We start from the raw sequence: 18,510 nt of genomic DNA on the forward strand, positions 1-18,510 counted from the left end.
CCAGGCCAAACTGCAACAAAAAAATAGCCGGGCATTGTGGCGGGCGCCTGTAGTCCCAGCTGCTCGGAAGGCTGAGGCAAGAGAATCGCGTAAGCCCAAGAGTTAGAGGTTGCTGTGAGCTGTGTGACGCCACGGCACTCTACCAAGGGCAGTAAAGGGAGACTCTGTCTCTACCAAAAAAAAAAAAAAGAAAAGTGTTTGCTGCTGCAAAGCCCCCAAAACAGAGAAACACTTCAATGTTAGCAATAAAGATGATATTGCATGCAGTATTTATGCTCATATTCGTCTCTAAAAATTGATGAACTTGTACATGGGCTGCCTGAATTTGAAAATAAAATCAGTAAAAGAAAATGGGCTTGGGAGAATTAGCCACCAACATTTCTCAAAAAGGTTCATGACAAAAGCACTTAAAAAAAACGGTATGGGGGGGCAGTGCCTGTGGCTCAGTGAGTAGGGCATCAGCCCCATATGCCGAGGGTGGAGGGTTTAAACCCAGCCCCATATGCCGAGGATGGAGGGTTCAAACCCAGCCCCAGCCAAACTGCAACAAAAAATAGCCGGGCGTTGTGGCGGGCGCCTGTAGACCCAGCAACTCGGGAGGCTGAGGCAAGAGAATCACCTAAGCCCAGGAGTTGGCGGTTGCTGTGAGCTCTGTAAACCACAGCACTCTACCAAGGTTGATAAAGTGAGACTCTGTCTCTACAAAAAAAATAGTATGAGGGACAGGTTCAGTGTAATCCTAGCACTCCGGAAGGCCGAGGCGGGAGGATCCCATGAGATCAGGAGTTTGAGACCAACCTGAGCAAGAGCAAGACCCCGCTCGTCTCTACTAAAAATAGAAAAATTAGCTAGGCTAGTATGGCAGGTACCTGTAGTCCCAGGTACTTGGGAGGCTGAGGAAGGAGGATCGCTTGAGCCCAGGAGTTTGAGGTTGCTGTGAGCTACAATGCCATGGCACTCTACCCAGGGCACAGAGTGAGACTCTCTCAAAAAACAAAAACAACAAAACATAAAAATAAAAAGGCATGAGAAAGTCAGCCTCTTATTCAGTCTGAGATATTATCTCTAATACAACTTTGCTATTTTTAAAGAATGGAGTAACATCTATTAGTGACTAGGATTTCAATGGAATTACTAACAGAATGAGACCCAAAAAAAAATCAATATACAAAGGTATAAATGGTGTTTTCCTATATAACCTGTTCTGATATGCTAATTAGAGTGTGCATACAGACACACACTAATTATGTTTGTGTATAACTGATAAAATGAGGAATTATAAATACATGTTAGGGTATTCTGAGCAAAGCTCTAATATTCTTTAGAACCTCAAGAATGCTCCCAGCAAAGAAGTGCAGTGACTTTTCATTTCATTCTCTTTATAATGCAAAGTATTCAAGATTATTTATTTGTTTGTATTTCTCTCCATCCAACATCTCCCACTGTCACACAAACAGGTAACTAGAATAATACTTGTCCATCCAATTTTCAAGTTATAAATGATGCATCAAGGCTCTGAATGCTCCAGAGTGCTGTAGTTCTGGTGAAGTCATTTCAAGATGCCACTTGGAATCTCTTCCTTGAAGTCAAACTTGTCCTCTGAAGAGATTTAGGCAGATATTGTGAACCTGAAACATCAAAGTAATTCTTAGTAAAACCTTAAACATTCAGGCTGAGCTTGGTGGCTCAGGCCTGTAATCCCAGCACCCTTGGAGGCTGAGGCAGGAGGATCCCTTAAGCTCAGGAGTTTAAGACCATTCTGAAGAAGAGGAAGATTCTGTCTCTACTAAAAATAGAAAAATTAGCCAGGCATCATGGCAGGTGCCTGTAGTCCCATGTACTCAGGAGGCTGAGGCAGGAGGATTGCTTAAGCCCAAAAGTTTGAGGTTGCTGTGAGCTGTGATGCCACAGCACTCTATCCAGGGCAACATAGTGAGAGTCTGTCTCCAAAAGGAAAGAAAAAAAAATAAAAAAACCTTAAACATTCAACTCTCAAAAGGATTGTTTTGTACGTTCCATGCAGATAATTTTTAAAAATATTTTATTTTAACATCACTTTTGCATGATCCAGGAAGTTATATGTAAAAATTGTCATTTGGGGTCCTGAATAAAAGGAAGAATGTTCCCCCTGCCAAAACCAAGCTCAGGTACTGGACATGAGTTGCCTCAGAGCTAGTTACTTCTGTGCAGAGGTGGGTCCTCAAGGCCCAGGAAGTGGAGCAGGGTGCTCAGGAGACTCTGTGGCTTCACAGAGGCAGAAGCGATGCCAGTCATTGCAAGATCATTGCCACTAAATTCTCCTTATTTTATTTTCTACCACAGATCAAATGAAAAGCTGATAAATTAATAGCTCCTGGTACTTTTTGAACTGGAAGCAAAGCTAGCAGGGAGGCCCCTACATGCCTGCTTGTCAGAGAAAAAGAAAATAAATCCTCAGAACTACAAAAGTGTCTCCCTTACAGAGCCGCAATTATCTCTACAGAAATACAAAAGGCCTTTGACCATCAGTGACAACAGCTATCTCAAAGTTAATAGACTGTGGGGACAGACTGCATATAGATTTAAATCAAATTCAGATCCTGCTTCTCTGTCCCAGCCTCTACCTCTGCACACCCAAACTACTGATGAGACATTTCCACCTGGCATGCTGCAGGAGCCCATTGAACTCCCTCAAGTTCCCTATCTTTACCCTCCTGCATGGTGAGCTAGGTGGTCCTTAAGGCACACACGACAAACACCCTGTTTTCAATTGCAGCCATTAGCATTGAACTTGGCCCAAGGTGAGCACTTGATACATTGTTACTGGTTAATGGGGAACTTGAATTTGGCCCAAGGTAAGCACTTGATACATTGTTACTGGTTAATGGGGAACTTGGCTGCCTACTTTCCCCCTGACCATCTACAACAGGCGTCCTCACACTTTTTAAACAGGGGGCCAATTCACTGTCCCTCAGACCGTTGGAGGGCCAGACTACAGTTAAAAAAAAAAAAAAAGAACTATGAACAAATTCCTATGCACACTGCACATATCTTATTTTGAAGTAAAAAAACAAAATGGGAACAAATACAATCACACAGCCTCATGTGGCCCGCGGGCTGCAGTTTGAGAACCCCTGAACTATGTAAAAAAACGACATCAGATAGGCTGAGTGGAGTGGCTTACACCTGTAATCCCAGCATTCTGGGAGGCCGAGGCAGATGGATTGCCTGAACTCAGGAGTTCGAGACCAGCCTGAGCAAGACTGAGGCACCCCACCCCCACCCCTATCTTTACTAAAAATAGAAAAACTAGCTGGGCATGGTGGCAGGAGGCTGTAGTCCCAGGTACCCAGGAGGCTCAGGCAGGAAAATCACTTGAGCCCAAAAGATTGCTATGAGCTATGACACCATGGCACTTCTACCCAGGGAGACAGAAGGAGACTCTGTCTCAAAACAAAAAAAATACCAGTAGCATGACTATTTTAGAGAAAGAACCGTTGTCATGAGAATGACAGCTAAATCTGTGTTATGCAGTGCTTACATTCTACTAAACTTATTTTTGGAATATAATATATTAAAGATTTCCTGTAAAACAATAAATTATTCTTGACATTTCAGATTATCTATAATGGAAATGGTTCATAAATTCTGAGCAACGGATGCCTGGCACCCAGCTAGGTCCTTTACATGGACTTCCAATATTTATTTTATCTACCCAGACTGGTATAAAAGAAAAACACTAAGGCCCAGGGAGGTTGGGATAATCTCGAGCAACACATTTGGTGACAATGCTATGCTACCTCCTTGGAAAGACAAATAATGTTGGCAACAGTTTTGAAAATTCAAACATCACTGGCCTGGATTCAAAGTAGAATGCTATTCTTCAAATAGCATCCAAGCCTAAGACTATATATTCATCCATAAAAGTCTATGTTATAAAATAATTAGTAAATTTGTATTAATTTTCTCGAGCACTTTTATTATTAGGTGTTCTTAGAGAATCTAAGAGAAGGGTTTCATTTAGAAGTAACACATGAAAACTCTTTAGCAAAGAGAGAATGTGACTTCTTCTAAGATAGCATTTTGCTGGCTTTAATGAATTACTTTTTCTGAGAGTGAGGGCTCCAGTTAATTCAAAGCATCTGGACCTTTTCTCCTACATGGTCCAACAGGAGGTGAGTGCTTGTCTGTGCGGGTTTGCTGTTTGCTGGACGTTTCTGAGGTCAGGCCACGGACCACAAACAGTTGCTATTTCCTCCTACATCGTCGACATAGGGTTACCAAGGTAGATAATCTTCAATCTCACTTTCTGCAACTTAATATCTCATGCAGGTTACATCATATTAATAATATGTGAAAAAAGCTGACCTGTCAAAATACTTTGACCTGTCCACGTGTAGCCAGCAAATTCTATTGGCATCAACGAACCCTTCCGAGGTGTATCTGACTATTTAGAAGGAAAACAAGATGAGGAATGAGTTTTATTATTTCAAATATTGCTTTCTAAAAATCAAAGTCAAAGGTTGACAGAGCACCTACTGGGAACATGTGGGTTGTGCTGGGCCTTGTCAGCTGCTCCAAGGTCATAGTTCTTTCTCGAACAGGTGACAACTCTATGCTGTTGGGCACTGCACTTAAAACGCGGCTTTGTGGGTGCCTTCCTCTGTACTGAAACAGAAGAGAATATGTTGTTGTTTACAATAAATGCAACCCTTGAAAAGACAAAATCTACATCTGCTACAATCATTCAATCCCTTATGCAAAAATTTTTATTTAGATACTGCTATGTATCAGGTTCAACTAAGGATAAATAACTATCTGGGGAAATGTATTTTAATTATGTAATAGTGTTATTAAACCTGATAAAATGGCAGTGTCCTAAGAGGCAAATGTGAATGAAAAACTATCACCACATATAATTATTAATATTAAATTGTGATCTGCAGGCAGCACCTGTGGCTCAGTGAGTAGGGTGCTGGCCCCATATACCAAAGGTGGCGGGTTCAAACCCAGCCCCGGCCAAACTGCAACAAAAAAATAGCCGGGTGTTGTGGCAGGTGCCTGGAGTCCCAGCTACTCGGGAGGCTGAGGCAAGAGAATCCCTTAAGCCCAAGAGCTGGAGGTTGCTGTGAGCTGTGACATCACAGCACTCTACTGAGGGCAACAAAATGAGACTCTGTCTCTGAAAAAAAAAATATGTATATATAAATAAATTGTGATCTGCATAAAAATACAAATCTGGATCGCTGACGTGTCAGACTTTTTTATGTGATGTCTGCCTTCTTTTATTATTTCATTCTACGGTAAAATACTAAAGCTTTGTAACTCTTGCCTTCTTGGAGTCCAGTGCTGTGCTCCAGGTTGCACAAGATGTTAAAGAGAAAAGCTTGCCTTGGTTGGTTTTTCTCTCTATGCAACTTTATGTTTTGACAGTGGGGTTCTTCTGTATTTTATAAAATAGAGACAAGTTACGTGTACCACAGTGAAGTGAGGGGTCACTGTAAATCTGGAGGAGACCTAGCTGCACACATACAATTTCCCTCAATTTTTTGCTACTACAGCTGAGTCGAGCACAGAAGATCTTGCCTCCATGTTGTAATTAATATGCCAAAGGTTGGTCATAAAAATAAGGCCTGATAAAAATGACTTGGGTAATAATTTACTAAGCTCTTAATTTCATGCCAGGCATTATTTAACATATGAGTTCATTGATTCCTTATAAAAATTTTTTTTGATTAGGAATCACTATTACCCTTTTATAGGGGAGTCTCCCTAAGGGTCAGGGACATTACAGTGACTTGTACCAAACCATACAGAAGACCCGAGGGGCAGGACCAAAGGCAGACCTCCCTGAACCTTCACCGGACCTAATCTCATACTTTCTCCTTTGCTACGCCATCTAACCATCAGATATTTCTCTGACACCTGGACTTTATGATTTAGTTCATTCCACATTTTAATCTCCCAAAATAGTGAAAACCTTTCACCCTCTATAAATTCTCACAAGCCATTCACTTTCTGCAGGCAGATTGCAGAGCCATTTTGAAGACAGTTAATCAGATCATTCTCATCATGTTGCTGATTTCACTTGGAGGTGCCAAGGTTATTTTTGCTTGTTTGTTTTCCAACAGACTATCGAAATTTAAGGGCAATGAAATTTGTCTTACGGAAACAGAGCGGGGTCCAGGGACTGCTGTGTTCTGCTCCCCAGGGTCTGAGCTTATTGGGGGTAACCTGTTACGTGAGGTCTGAACTGGTGGGGAAGACAGGTTTTCTGGGCCAGTTTGCCTGTAAACACAATATCATGTAACAGCATGTTAAATAGATTAATGCTATGAAGTCCAATTTCATTTTTTAATTTGCCAAATTGATTGTAAAATTGATTTGTCAGGAATAATGATAGGAGACTATTCCCACCAGATACTAAGCTTCAAAAATTAAATTGGTTCTTGCACAAGAATAGAGAGATACAGATTCTAATTCATTTGTTTATTACTGATAAAGTTATGAAAAATACAATATGAAGGCCAGGTAAGGTGGCTCCTGCCTATAATACCAGCACTGTGGGAGCCACGGCTGGAGGATCCCTTGAGCTCAGGAGTTTGAAACCAGTCTGACCAAGAGTGAGATCCGCCTCTACTAAAAATAGAAAAACTAGCCAGGCATGATGGTGAACACCTGTAGTCCCAGCTACTTGTGAGGCTGAGGCACGAGGATCACTTGAGCCTAGAGTTTGAGGTTGCTGTGAGGTCTGATGATGCCATGACGCTCTACCCAGAGCAACGTAGTGAGATTCTGTCTTGAAAAAAAAAAGATACAATATGATAATTTTTGACCTATAAAACTATCCAGCTTAAAAAAAAACATAGTAACTAAAATGTGGAGACCACAGGGAAAGAGATAGTCTTGTGTACTGGCAGTGAGGCTACAGATTGGTCAACCATTCTGGGAAGCAATTTGGTGAAATATTTCAAGAACCTTAAAAATACTCATCATCTTTGACTTGGTAAGTTTATTTCTAGAACTGCCCCTCCAGGAAAATATTTTAAAACATCTTTCTTAAGATTTATATAAAATGATGTGCACTGCACATTGTAAGAATTAAAATACAGGAAAAAATGGAAAAGTTTTAGTAATAGGGAAAAGCTTAATTATTATACATGATTTATAGTGATTAAAAGTATGCTTTCATTGGGAGGCCAAGATGGGTAGATCCCTTCAGCTCAAGAGTTCCAGACTAGCTTAAGCAAGAGGGAGACCCCTTCTCTACGAAAAATAGAAAAAGTAGCTGGGCATTGTGGCAGGTGCCTATAGTCCCAACTACTTGGGAAGCTGAGGCAGGAGGACTGCTTGATCCCATATCTGTGTGCAATTTGCTGGGTTGTTATGAGCTGTGATACCATGGCACTCTACCCAGGTCTACAGAGAGATTCTCTGTCTCAAAAAAAAAAAAAAAAATTGTGCTTTCAAAATATTTGATAATATGAGAAATAGGAATGATATAATGTTAAGTTAAAAAAAAGCATAAAAAAGAATGCAACATTATACAATAGTAAGATAAAACTAACGTTAGAAAAAAAGACAGTGGGGACAGGCATGGTGGCTCACACCTATAATCCCAGCACACCCGGAGGCTGAGGCAGGAGGATCTTTTGAGATCAGCCTGAGCAAGAACCAGACCCTATACACTGACAGATCTTATATCTAGTACACAACTAAGTATGCCACCAGAACAAAATTAATCTTAAAGACTCAAATTAATGAACCTATTAGAAAAGTCTCTACATAAGATTTGACAGATGTTGCTTTGTCTGTGATAATGGATAAACCCAGTTTGAAAATGATGAATTGTGTCCTGTGTGGCTTCCCGTTCATCCCAAGAGAAATAGACTTACAGTTTTGTTCCCCTAAGAACTTCATCACTATACACGTTGGGGGTTTTTATTCTCTGTGAATCGGAAGCAAGAGAAGGCAGCCTCCTGTGTGCCAGAGTTTTCTTAGCAGAAGACTGTGATCCTGGCGTTTCTGAGATCCGCCCCAGTTGGTTCCTGGCGCCCCCGCCCGGGGGTTTCTCCTCCTGCTCCTTCCTGGGGAACGAATCCAGGGGGTTACTCAGAAGCACATGGCATGAGATGGGGGCATATCTGTGTGCAATTTGCTGGGTCTTGTGTAGAACCGTGCAGGCTGCATGGAACACCTTCCTAAGTATGTTGAATAAATGCACGGACTGTCTTTCCCCTGAAATGTGCTCAGGTGCCCCAGGGTGTGGGATGAAATGGGGTCTTCATTAGCTCATGTCTCCTGGAGTCTACAGCACTCCACTGTTTTCCAAACCAAGGAAGAGGCTGGGTCATTTTTGTTATGTGAGTCACTATGAAAGTTTCGAGGCAGATTGTGTTAGGTCCATTATTTTACTTCCAAAAAAACACAGTGGACAGGTCCTTTCTGATTCACCTATGCAAGTTTCTTTCTTTTTTTTCTTTTTGGAGACAGAGTCTCACTCTGTCACCCTGGGTAGAGTGCCATGGCATCATCATAGCTCACAGCAACCTCAAATGCCTGGGCTCAACCGATCCTCTTGCAAGTAGCTGGGACTACAGGAGCCCGCCACAGCGCCTGACTAGATTTTCTATTTTTAGTACAGATAGGGTTTCACTCTTGCTCAGGCTGGTCTTGAACCCCAGAGCTCAAGGGATCCTCCCTCCTAGCCCCCCCAGAGTGCTGGGATCACAGGCATGAGCCCCGGTGCCCAGCCCCACCCGAGGAAGTTTTAACTTGCCAGGCTCATCAGTGTGGCTGGGACGGCTTCATTTGTTTCCATCCCTCTGGATTTTATATTTCCTAATTTTTTTATATCTCAAAAATGTCATCATGACCCATGTACGTACGTACTGTGCTTTATCTGTGAAACAGGTAGGTCTCTGCTGCAGCGGTTTTGCTTGAATTGTCATCACACCGTTCAAATCACTATAAAAATTGTTAGAGAAGCGATGAATCTGAGAAAAGTAAAAGAAAAAATAAAATAAAATGAAAATGAAAAAGTATCCAGTGCCATTGCAGTTACCAATGTTAGTCAGGAATCAGCAGCAAACAAATGGCACTGTCCAACCAGCTAATTTGAGGAAAAGTTAATAAAGGAACTATATTTTATAAAGATGTGGGATGAGACAGTAGCAAAGAATTGCTTAATTCACCAATGCTAGTGATAGTGGGGACATTTAGCACATTGGGCCTGACACGGTGAGAAGTGACATCAGGGCAGGGGGCGGGCGGTGGCTCAGGCATGTAATCCCAGCACTCTGAGAGGCCGAGGCCCGTGTATTGCCTGAGCTCAGGAGTTCAAGACCAGGCTGAGCCCCTGTCTCCACTAAAAGAAAAACTGGCCAGGTGTCTGAGTTCCAGCTACTTGGGAGACTGAGGCAGGAGGATCACTTGAGCCCAAGAGTTGGAGGTTGCTGTGAGCTGTGATGCCACAGCACTCTCACCCAGGTGACAGAGAGAGAGAGAGACTCTGTCTCAAAACAAACAAACAAAAAGAAGTGAAGAGAGGGCAGCTGCATGTAGAGGAATGCCACTAGCCCACGGTGGCCCCAAAGGGCAGCCAGAAGACAGCAGGGTCCAGCCTCCCCCTCCCCTTTGCTCTGAGCTCCCAGAAGCTGGAGGGCCAGGGAGCCGCCTACTCAATGTGTATCAGCCTGTGGGGCCCTCAGGGCGTGGGAAGCAGGGAGGATGAGCAGAAGAGTAGGAAAGGCCTCAGGGCTCCTAGTTCCTTTTCCAGACTCGGGAGACAGGGTGGGTAGGGCTGGGGAGAACAGGAGTGTGAGATCCCAAAGGCTTCGATCTGAATCCCAGTTCTACCTGAGTCATGATGAAAGTTTTGAGACACACAAAAATCAAGAAACATAAGATCTATCGGAACACAATCAAACGAAGCCATCCCAGCAACCCCCATACGCTGAGCAAGTTGAAACTTTGCATGGGGGAATTAGGCCGCTGTCGGCTGTGTTTCTTAGAAGTGAAATCATGGACCATTAACATAGTCCATCTCAAAACTTTCATCTGTTTTAGTCTGTTTCCTGTTTCCTTGGACAGATTACTTTGCTTTTGAAGCTTTAATTTCCTCCTCTTCAAAGTACTCATGGGGAGGTATGCAGCACTTTTCCTAGGGTACCTTGTGTACTCATTGATTTCCTTATCACTTTGGGGAGCAAGAGAGGAAACCCCTGATAACTTTCAACTTGGCTAAAAATGTGAGGGAAAAGCATGTCTTCCTCTCCCAAAATACAGGAAACAGTTCCACAGTTCAACACCGTGTTTGTACCACCCTGCTCCATTGGAGAAGGTGACGATTCTGTCAAACTTCGTGAAATCATACTGTGTTTTACTCTTACTGACAAATGATCCAAATATCTTGACCCTAGAATTCAACAGAATGGCCCTCTTGCCTCACCGAAGTGAGAGGTGTAAAGACAAGATAGGAGAGAGAGAGGGCACACAGGCACCTACCTGGGGGGGATGAAGGTGGGACCCCAGAGGCACACCGCGGGTCTCAGAACTTCTGGATGGGGGAACGCTTGATACCTCGGCAGGAAAACGGGGAATGGGTACATGCACACATTTGCTGTCAGCTACTTTCACGATTTCCTTCTGTTTTTTTTCTTCTATGTCAACAGAAGAATGATAAGAAACGTTGGATTATCTAACACAAATACTGAAAAGTAACTCTTCAAACAGAATGCTAACTATTTGTTGTTGTGGTGCCACGAGTCCATGCCATCTCCACTGGTAAAAATGGAGAAAGCAGAGATTGCAACTGGCTGATGTGACTACTATTTCAGTGGTTTGTAGGAATACGGAGGTTATACCATGAGCTAATATTCTCAGAAAGATGCTCAGTATTTTATAAAAGCCCAACTAATCCCTTCAGCCCCTTTTGGCCGGGGCTGGGTTGAATCCACCACCTCCAGCATATGGGGGCGGTGCCCTACCCCTCTGAGCCACAGGTGCCACCCAAAAATAAATAAATCAATTTAATTAATATGATTATTGCCTTATAGTACAAATTATTTTAAACTAGTCCTTAATGTCCATAGCTAACATTTCTTTTTCTGATTCTTTTTTTTTTTTCTTCTTGAGATGGAGTATCACTCTGTCACCCTGGGTAGAGTGTTGTGGCGTCATAGCTCACAGCACCCTCAACTTCCTGGGTTCAAGTGATCCCCCTGCCTCAGCCTCCCATGTAGCTGAGACTAAAGGTGCCCACCACAACACCTGGCTACTTTTTCTATTTTTAGTAGGGACAGGGTCTTGCTCCTGCTCAGGCTGGTCTCAAACTCCTGAGTTTAAGCAATCCACCCGCCTCTGCCTCCCAGAGTGCTGGGATCAGAGGTATGAGCCACTGTGCCAGGCCCATGGCTGACACTTCTGTGATTTATTTATGCTCCATTTTAAGTAATTTAGAGACCATCTTGAAGTTGAAATAAAGGTAAAGTGATCATTCAACCGGCTATGCTTACATCTGATCTTACAAATAATGTCATGACCAATGAAAAGCAGGTATCCTATTATTAAAGATTAGTTAGATAAATTGTTTTTAAACCACAATCTTAAAAAAGTAACTTCTGGCTTCCTTCATATGTATTTCTGTGTTATGCATATGCACTATTTTTGTAGCTCAAAAAACAGTCCTGTCCTTCTGGAAATGATGGAGATCACCTATGAATAAAGGCAGAAAGTTCACAGCGCCTCTCAGCCTCATCATGTCCTAGGTGTGGCCACGCTCGGGTGGGAAAGCATGGAGCTCAGACAGCAGAAAACATGGAGCCCTGTGTTCTTTCTTATTAGGCCAAATTCTCCAAATGAGTACCTCTGAGTGTCGTTTCCCAGATTTTCCTAATCAGCTCTTCCAAAATTGCTACCACATTTGTCCAGACATGATCGAACACCTCTGCTGCCACCGCGCCTTGGATACAGTCTCGAGGGGAAATGGGAGGCAATCCGAGTTTCTGCAGTTTCCTGCTATGGAGAGCTGGCTTTCGCTCAAGACACTCATCATCACTAAGAATAAAAATCCTTCTAATTACTGAAAACCCCCATGGTTAGAGTTAAAGTAATTCTATCAATCATGCATGCATATACACATTCCATTTATACCATTAATATATTGGTAACATTCATTGTTTTTTAAGCAACACACTGGTATTTTGAGGAATTTTTTCCTTTTGAGACAGGGTCGCTCTCTGGGTAGAGTGCTGTAGCATTATAGCTCACAGCAACCTCCAACTCCTGGGCTGAAGCGATCCTCCTGCCTGAGCCTCCTAAAGAGCTGGTACTATAGGTGCCCACCACAGTGCCCGGCTAACAGCATTATTTTTTAATGTATCCATCTGCCATCACAAGGCACATTTTTATCCATGATATTTGTAGCTGTTCTTAAAAACAAAATACATATTTAGTGCAGAGACTAGAATTTCCCCCTTCTCCTCTTGGGCAGCTATGCACCGGCTACCTAGAGACCCACTCGTTGAGTGAAATTCTTGTTTTCTGTCTGTGTCATGTTGTCAAGAAGAAAGGGACACACTGACCTTGCCTATACACTCCCTGCTAGGAATCGAAAAACTCTGGATAGTACATTACTCTCAGAAGAACAGCAATCTTTCAGACGAGTGAAAAAATACACAAAACACGAAAGGAGTACACGATAAAAAATAAAGGTCCAGTAAATTCATATAATACTATGAAGTCAATGTCAAATAAAATTCTGTTTACTCCTCTTTTTCGTCGAAAGCCAAATATTCTTCAATCTTTCCATCCGCATCATAAACTTCTTCCAGGGACAGACGTGCCATTAGGTCCACAACCCCTGTGCCATCAAGGCCTGGGAGGGCAGAAGCTGACAGTGCTGCTGGGACTATTTGAGAACCAGAGATGCACAACCTATGGGGAAAACCAAAAAAACAGATTCCACATGGGAGTTTGTAGAACATCAAGAAAGCAATGCTTGGTGGCATCTGTAGCTCAGTGGGTAGGGCGCCAGCCACATACATCCTGGCTAATGGGTTCGAACCCAGCCCGCACCTGCTAAACAACAGTGACAACTGGAACAAAAAAAAAGAAAAAGCTGGGCATTGTGGCGGGCGCCCGTAGTTCCAGCTACTTGAGAGGCTGAGGCAAGAGAATTGCTAAGCCCAAGAGTTTGAGGTTGCTGTGAGCTGTGATACCATAGCACTTTACTGAGGGCGACATAGTGAGACTCTGTCTCAAAAAAAAAAAAAAATGCAATGCTTGCATAATCATGGTGAGTCTTTATCCATAAAGTACAGAGTACCAAATAAAAAAATCATTAAATATTATATTTGATGAGACTCAGATCCTTTAAGACATTCTAACACAGGCATCATTAAAAATGGGCATGGTGGCTCATGCCTGAACAAGAGTGAAACCCTGTCTACTAAAAATAGAAAAACTAAGGGTGGTGCCTGTGGCTCAATGAGTAGGGCACCGGCCCCATATACCTAGGGTGGTGGGTTCAAATTCGATCCGGGCCAAACTGCAACAAAAAAATAGCCAGGCATTGTGGCGGGCGCCTATAGTTCTAGCTACTTGGGAGTCTGAGACAAGAGAATCGCCTTAGCCCAAAAGCTGGAGGTTGCTGTGAGTTGTGATGCCATGGCACTCTACCAAGGGGGGCAAAATAAGACTCTGTCTATGAAAAAAAAGAAAAAGAAAAAAGAAAAACTAGTGGGAGCTTGGTGGTGGGTGCCTGTAGTCCCAGCTACTCGGGAGGCTGAGGCAGGAGGATCATTTGAGCCCAAGAGTTTGAAGTTGCTGTGAGCTATGACACCGCAGCACTCTACCAAGGGCAACAAAGTGAAACTTTGTCTCAAAAAAAAAAAAGAAAGAAAGAAAAAGAAAACAATTTAAGGTCTTCTTAAAAGCCTAAATTATTGTTTGAGTTTGTATCCTCTTTGGCTGTCATGAAAGCATGTCTGGGCAGTCTCTGATGCATGAAGTGTGTGAATGGCATAAAGAGATTTAGGAATACTTTCTGAGAGTAACGGGTGGGAACATACTGTCTCACACCGCTGCTGCACCCACTGGCATCACGGGAGGGTTTGTGGCCCGAGGAACTGGATGCACTACTCTGGATGTGCTGGACCCCCTCCTCATCCGGCAGAATCAGCTGTCTTCCTAATACTCTGCAAGGCAAAAAGAAAAAAAAGAAGAAGAAGCTGCTACTATTTCTGATTAGAGAAGAGAAAAAAGTTTTGCAATCTGAAAGGCAGGACACAGTACCGATTTTGAAGGCACATGTATGTCGTGATAAGGTAAGGACAGGGGCGTGGAAGCATCCTGTGTCACAGAAAAGGCATGGCTGTGAGGGAGTAGGCCAGGGGGTGCTCACCACTGACTGGGTCTTCAGGCAAAGGTCTCAGGCTTTCAAATGCCAAATAAAATAGTAAGGGTTGCCTTGCAGGGGTGATGAGTGGCTTAGAAATAAGTGCCTCAGGCAACTCTGGAGCACAGAAGCGTGCTCTGTAAATGTTAACCAGTATATAAACAATGAATAAACATATAAATATATGAGGTGGGACAATTAAGTTTGCAAACTCCTCCTAGAAAAAGTGCTACACATCTCATTGCTGAATATCACTACGGTCACTTTCAAATCTATGCAACAACACCAGCACCTAGTCCACCCTTCAAAGCACTTTTTCTAGAATGTTTGTGAACTTAATTGTCCATCCTTGTATACACTTGGCTTATGTACTTTGCAATCTTTTCCCCACCCTTCCTTCCTCATTTTTATGTTAACTATGTAAGATAATAGTAATAGGAGTATTAAGCGTGAGCTCCTGAGTTTTGCTAACTGCCTATTCAGTAGCTGAGTTAACACCAATATGACCTGTCATATCTGTGAAGGCAGGAGGCTTATGAAGGATGGAAAAGAAAAAAAAATAAATAAATAAACACCTAGGGTGGCGCCTGTGGCTCAAAGGAGTAGGGCACTGGCCCCATATGCCAGAGATGGCAGGTTCAAACCCAGCCCCGGCCAAAAACTGCAAAAAAATTAAAAACACCAACATAGTCAAGATTTCTTAAAAAGTTATCAGGTGGAGGTAACCAGAAAATCCATACACATTTATAAGAGTTTGCTAATTTATTGTCCTCAAATATAATCTAGAGCAGTGTTTTTCAACCTTTTTTTCTCATGGCACACTTGAACCTATAGTTAAACTTCCACAACACACTTAAATTATGTTTATCAAAAAAAAGCAAGAGTAAAAAAAAGGAATATACTTACTTTGCTTTAAACTTCTTTCAAATATAATTTTTTTATTTCAGAGCGATATGAGGGTAAATGTTTAGGTTATATTGTTTTCATTTCTAAGGTAAAGTTCAAGTTGTAGTTGAGCCCTTCACCCAGGGGGCGTGCTGAACACCCTTACATTCTGCACCTTAGACTCTGCCAGTCACCCTCCCTCCACCTCCTTAGTAGACTATACTTGTGTTTTTCTTTTGTGTGGGCATGTAGTTGTTTACATATTGGTTTCATATTAGTATTGAGTACATCGGATTCTTTTTTTCCCATTCTTGAGATACTTTACTAAGAAGAATGTGTTTCAACTCCATCCATCAAATTTAATTAATGATCTTTAAAATTTTTCCTAAGATCTTCTCAGGGCACACCGGCTGAAATCACTGTCTAGAGGACCTTACAGATAACTGTGATAAACTTTCTCCAAAGTAGTCTGGCTGAGTTACCGAAGGAAGAAAAGCTTCACTTCATACCCAGTCCACAGTCTCTTTAACATAAAACAATAAATGATCCCCCACATGAGAAATGGGGCAAGAGGAAAAGATTCATCTGTCTGGTCCTTCAACAAACAGCCCCTGCCTGCCCGAATCCCTCAAGCTGTTCTCAAGACCAGGTCAGACACAGGTGTTGCTCACATACTCGTGAATGTGGAGGTGAAAAGCGACTTCTTCCATTCTCAACACGTGACATGTGTCATGCCTTTCTGAGAAGGAGCTAGATTTGCTTCTCACAAGTCAAAAGGCACTTGAGGGTTGGACTATCTCAATGTTTACTCAGACGCTTCCACAAAAGGTGTGATTTCTCAGTACAGGCCTGTGTTCTGGACACATATTCCAACTGGGCAGTGTGCTCCTGGTCAAATGGACTGCTTGCCTTAAACAACGTCAGAAGCGGAAAGTTCAAAAACCCATTCCAGAAAATTCTATGAATGAGATCCCTACCTCAGATGGAGGAATCTTCTTGTCCAATCGCTGCATTCACCCAGCAGATTCTGGGTCTGGGAACTTACTTTCCCTTCAAACAACAGTTCCTCCACCTCCCAGAATAATTGCTGTACTTTCTGTGCACTGGCTTTGTCAAACTCCTGAAAACAGAAATACACATGGAGTTATAATACTAACAGTTACAGAAATAGTCGCTTCACAATCCATGACATTCTAGACATTTAAAGTGACCCATTATAAAGAACGGAATGTAACATGGTAGAAAGAATGTGGGCTTTGCAGTTAGACATACTAGTGCCCCAGTTTTTCTTTTTCTTTCTTTCTTTCTTTTTTTTTTCTTAAAACAGAGTCTCACTCTGTCACCCTGAGTAGAATGCCCTTGCATCATACTCACAGTATCCTCAAACTCCTGGGCTCAAGCAATCCTGCCTCAGCCTCCTAAGTAGCTGGAACTGTAGGCACCAGCCATCATACCTGGCTAATTTTTCTATTTTTAGTAGAGACAGGGTCTTATTCTTGCTCAGGCTGCTCTTAAACTCCTGAGCTAAGGCAATACACCTACCTCAGCCTCTCAAAGTGCTGAGATTACAGGTGTGAGCCACCCCACCCGGCCCGGTTTTTATTTTTCTGATAAAGCACATCTCATTTTGAGCTTCAGGCTCTTCATCGTCTAATAAAGATAATTCCTATCAGGTGAGTTATAAGATTTTGCATAGATACAGATATAGGTACAGATTAATAATGACACAGACATATGTCACACCTCAGGGTTGTTCCTGGTATCTAAGCATACCTGTAAAATACAAGCCATTTTTTTCTAATGATGATACGGAAATTACTTTTGCAGAAAGGGCCTTCTTCTAATCAATGAAGTAGAAAAAAAAAATTTTTTTTTTTTTTTTTTTTTGCAATTTTTGGCTGGGGCTGGGTTTGAACCCACCACCTCTGGTATATGGGGCCAGCGCCCTTACTCCTTGAGCTACAGGTTATTAATATCTTAAGAAGTATTATTGGAGTGAGGCCAGAATATCAATTTCTTCTCTGGCCTTGAGAGATTCTATGGCTACAGTAAACTGTTGGTGAGAAAACCTTTCAGCAATGGTCTTGGTTAGGAGACAACACTCCCAGACCACTCACAGCCAGTAAGGAGAACGGAAACATTATTATAATTGGAAGAATGCACACTGCACACACAAGCCAGCTCTGGACAAGAGCCTCAGCCATGTTTTCTAGGAGCAGGTGAATCCGACATCTAATTCTCAACTCAAGCAACTCAAAGGCCATGTTCAGTCTGACATACTTAACCTAAAATGGTCAATCCAGGTTGATTTTCACAGAATGTTATTCACTATTTTCTGTGTTAGTTCTTCTCTCATATTAATATTAATCCAGATTCCTAGATTATAAGAGAGATGGATTAATCCTTTGAGCATGCAAATGAGAAGGAAAAGAATATACTAATATTTGTCTCCTTGGAGGGGACATGGGCATGGGAGAAGGCTCACTCTCTAATAGAGCTTTTGCATTCTGTTAGTTTTGCAAATATTTCCCATCAAAAACTAAGTACATTTTTTAAAATTAAATGAAACTAACTGTAGGATCTGGAGTGTTTTAAATCATATAAACAGGACAGGGCACGGTGGCTCACGCCCATATCCCAGCACTCTGGGAGACTGAGGCAAGTGGGTCGCTCGAACTCAGGAGTTCAAGACCAGCCTGAGCAAGAGCAAGACCCCGTCTCTACTAAAAATAGAAAAACCAGCTGGATGTGGTGGGAGGTACCTGCAGTCTCAACCATTTGGGAGTCTAAGGCAGGAGGATTGCTTGAGTCCAAGAGATTGAGGTTGCTGTGAGCTTTGATGCCATGGCATTCTACCCAGGGTACAGGGTGAGATTCTGTCTCAAAATAATAGTAATAAATGTAAGAAAAATAAATAAACTTTATAAATAGAAGTCACAACTCTCCTGGGTAATTCCATGAAATTCTGCACTAAAGATTCCTAGAATTTAGACAGTCTGAAGCGATGGCTCTCAGCTTTCTCCACAAGGGCATAGCCAGGAGTGGGCCCTGTTGGGAGGGTGGGAGGGCCCAAGGTGGGAAGCAGACCCTAATTGAGGGAGTCACATGCTGGGAAAGTCCTCTGAGCATCCTAAGCTGAGCCCCTTCCTGTATCCCCTGCCACGCCCCCTTCTGCTGTGCTCCTTTGAGAATCTCTGCTGTATGACCATCCAGGGAGGACACTCAGGCATGCTGTGGGGAGGGCAGTG

General features: G+C 42.6%; 1 protein-coding gene across 2 annotated transcripts in view; it reads right to left on the minus strand.

Annotated features, from left to right (window-relative positions):
• Positions 1 to 716: 716 nt before the first annotated feature.
• Positions 717 to 18,510, minus strand: part of FAM149A (family with sequence similarity 149 member A) — a 41,910-nt gene continuing 24,116 nt past the window's right edge. Inside the window, exons 4-14 of one of the 2 annotated variants that reach the window (XM_053584293.1) lie at positions 16,240 to 16,382; positions 14,052 to 14,177; positions 12,748 to 12,915; positions 11,846 to 12,036; positions 10,486 to 10,640; positions 8,872 to 8,975; positions 7,875 to 8,066; positions 6,147 to 6,267; positions 4,519 to 4,647; positions 4,348 to 4,426; positions 722 to 1,628 (exon numbers count right to left, since the gene is read on the minus strand). In XM_053584293.1, the coding sequence (XP_053440268.1) occupies positions 1,555 to 1,628; positions 4,348 to 4,426; positions 4,519 to 4,647; positions 6,147 to 6,267; positions 7,875 to 8,066; positions 8,872 to 8,975; positions 10,486 to 10,640; positions 11,846 to 12,036; positions 12,748 to 12,915; positions 14,052 to 14,177; positions 16,240 to 16,382 (1,482 nt within the window). In that variant the 3' untranslated portion in view covers positions 722 to 1,554. Of the gene's footprint in view, positions 1,629 to 4,347; positions 4,427 to 4,518; positions 4,648 to 6,146; positions 6,268 to 7,874; positions 8,067 to 8,871; positions 8,976 to 10,485; positions 10,641 to 11,845; positions 12,037 to 12,747; positions 12,916 to 14,051; positions 14,178 to 16,239; positions 16,383 to 18,510 lie in introns of both variants that reach the window. The other variant, XM_053584300.1, reaches the window with a different exon arrangement.

Source organism: Nycticebus coucang, chromosome 1 (assembly GCF_027406575.1).
Source record: "Nycticebus coucang isolate mNycCou1 chromosome 1, mNycCou1.pri, whole genome shotgun sequence".
In the NCBI taxonomy this organism is placed as follows: domain Eukaryota; kingdom Metazoa; phylum Chordata; class Mammalia; order Primates; family Lorisidae; genus Nycticebus; species Nycticebus coucang.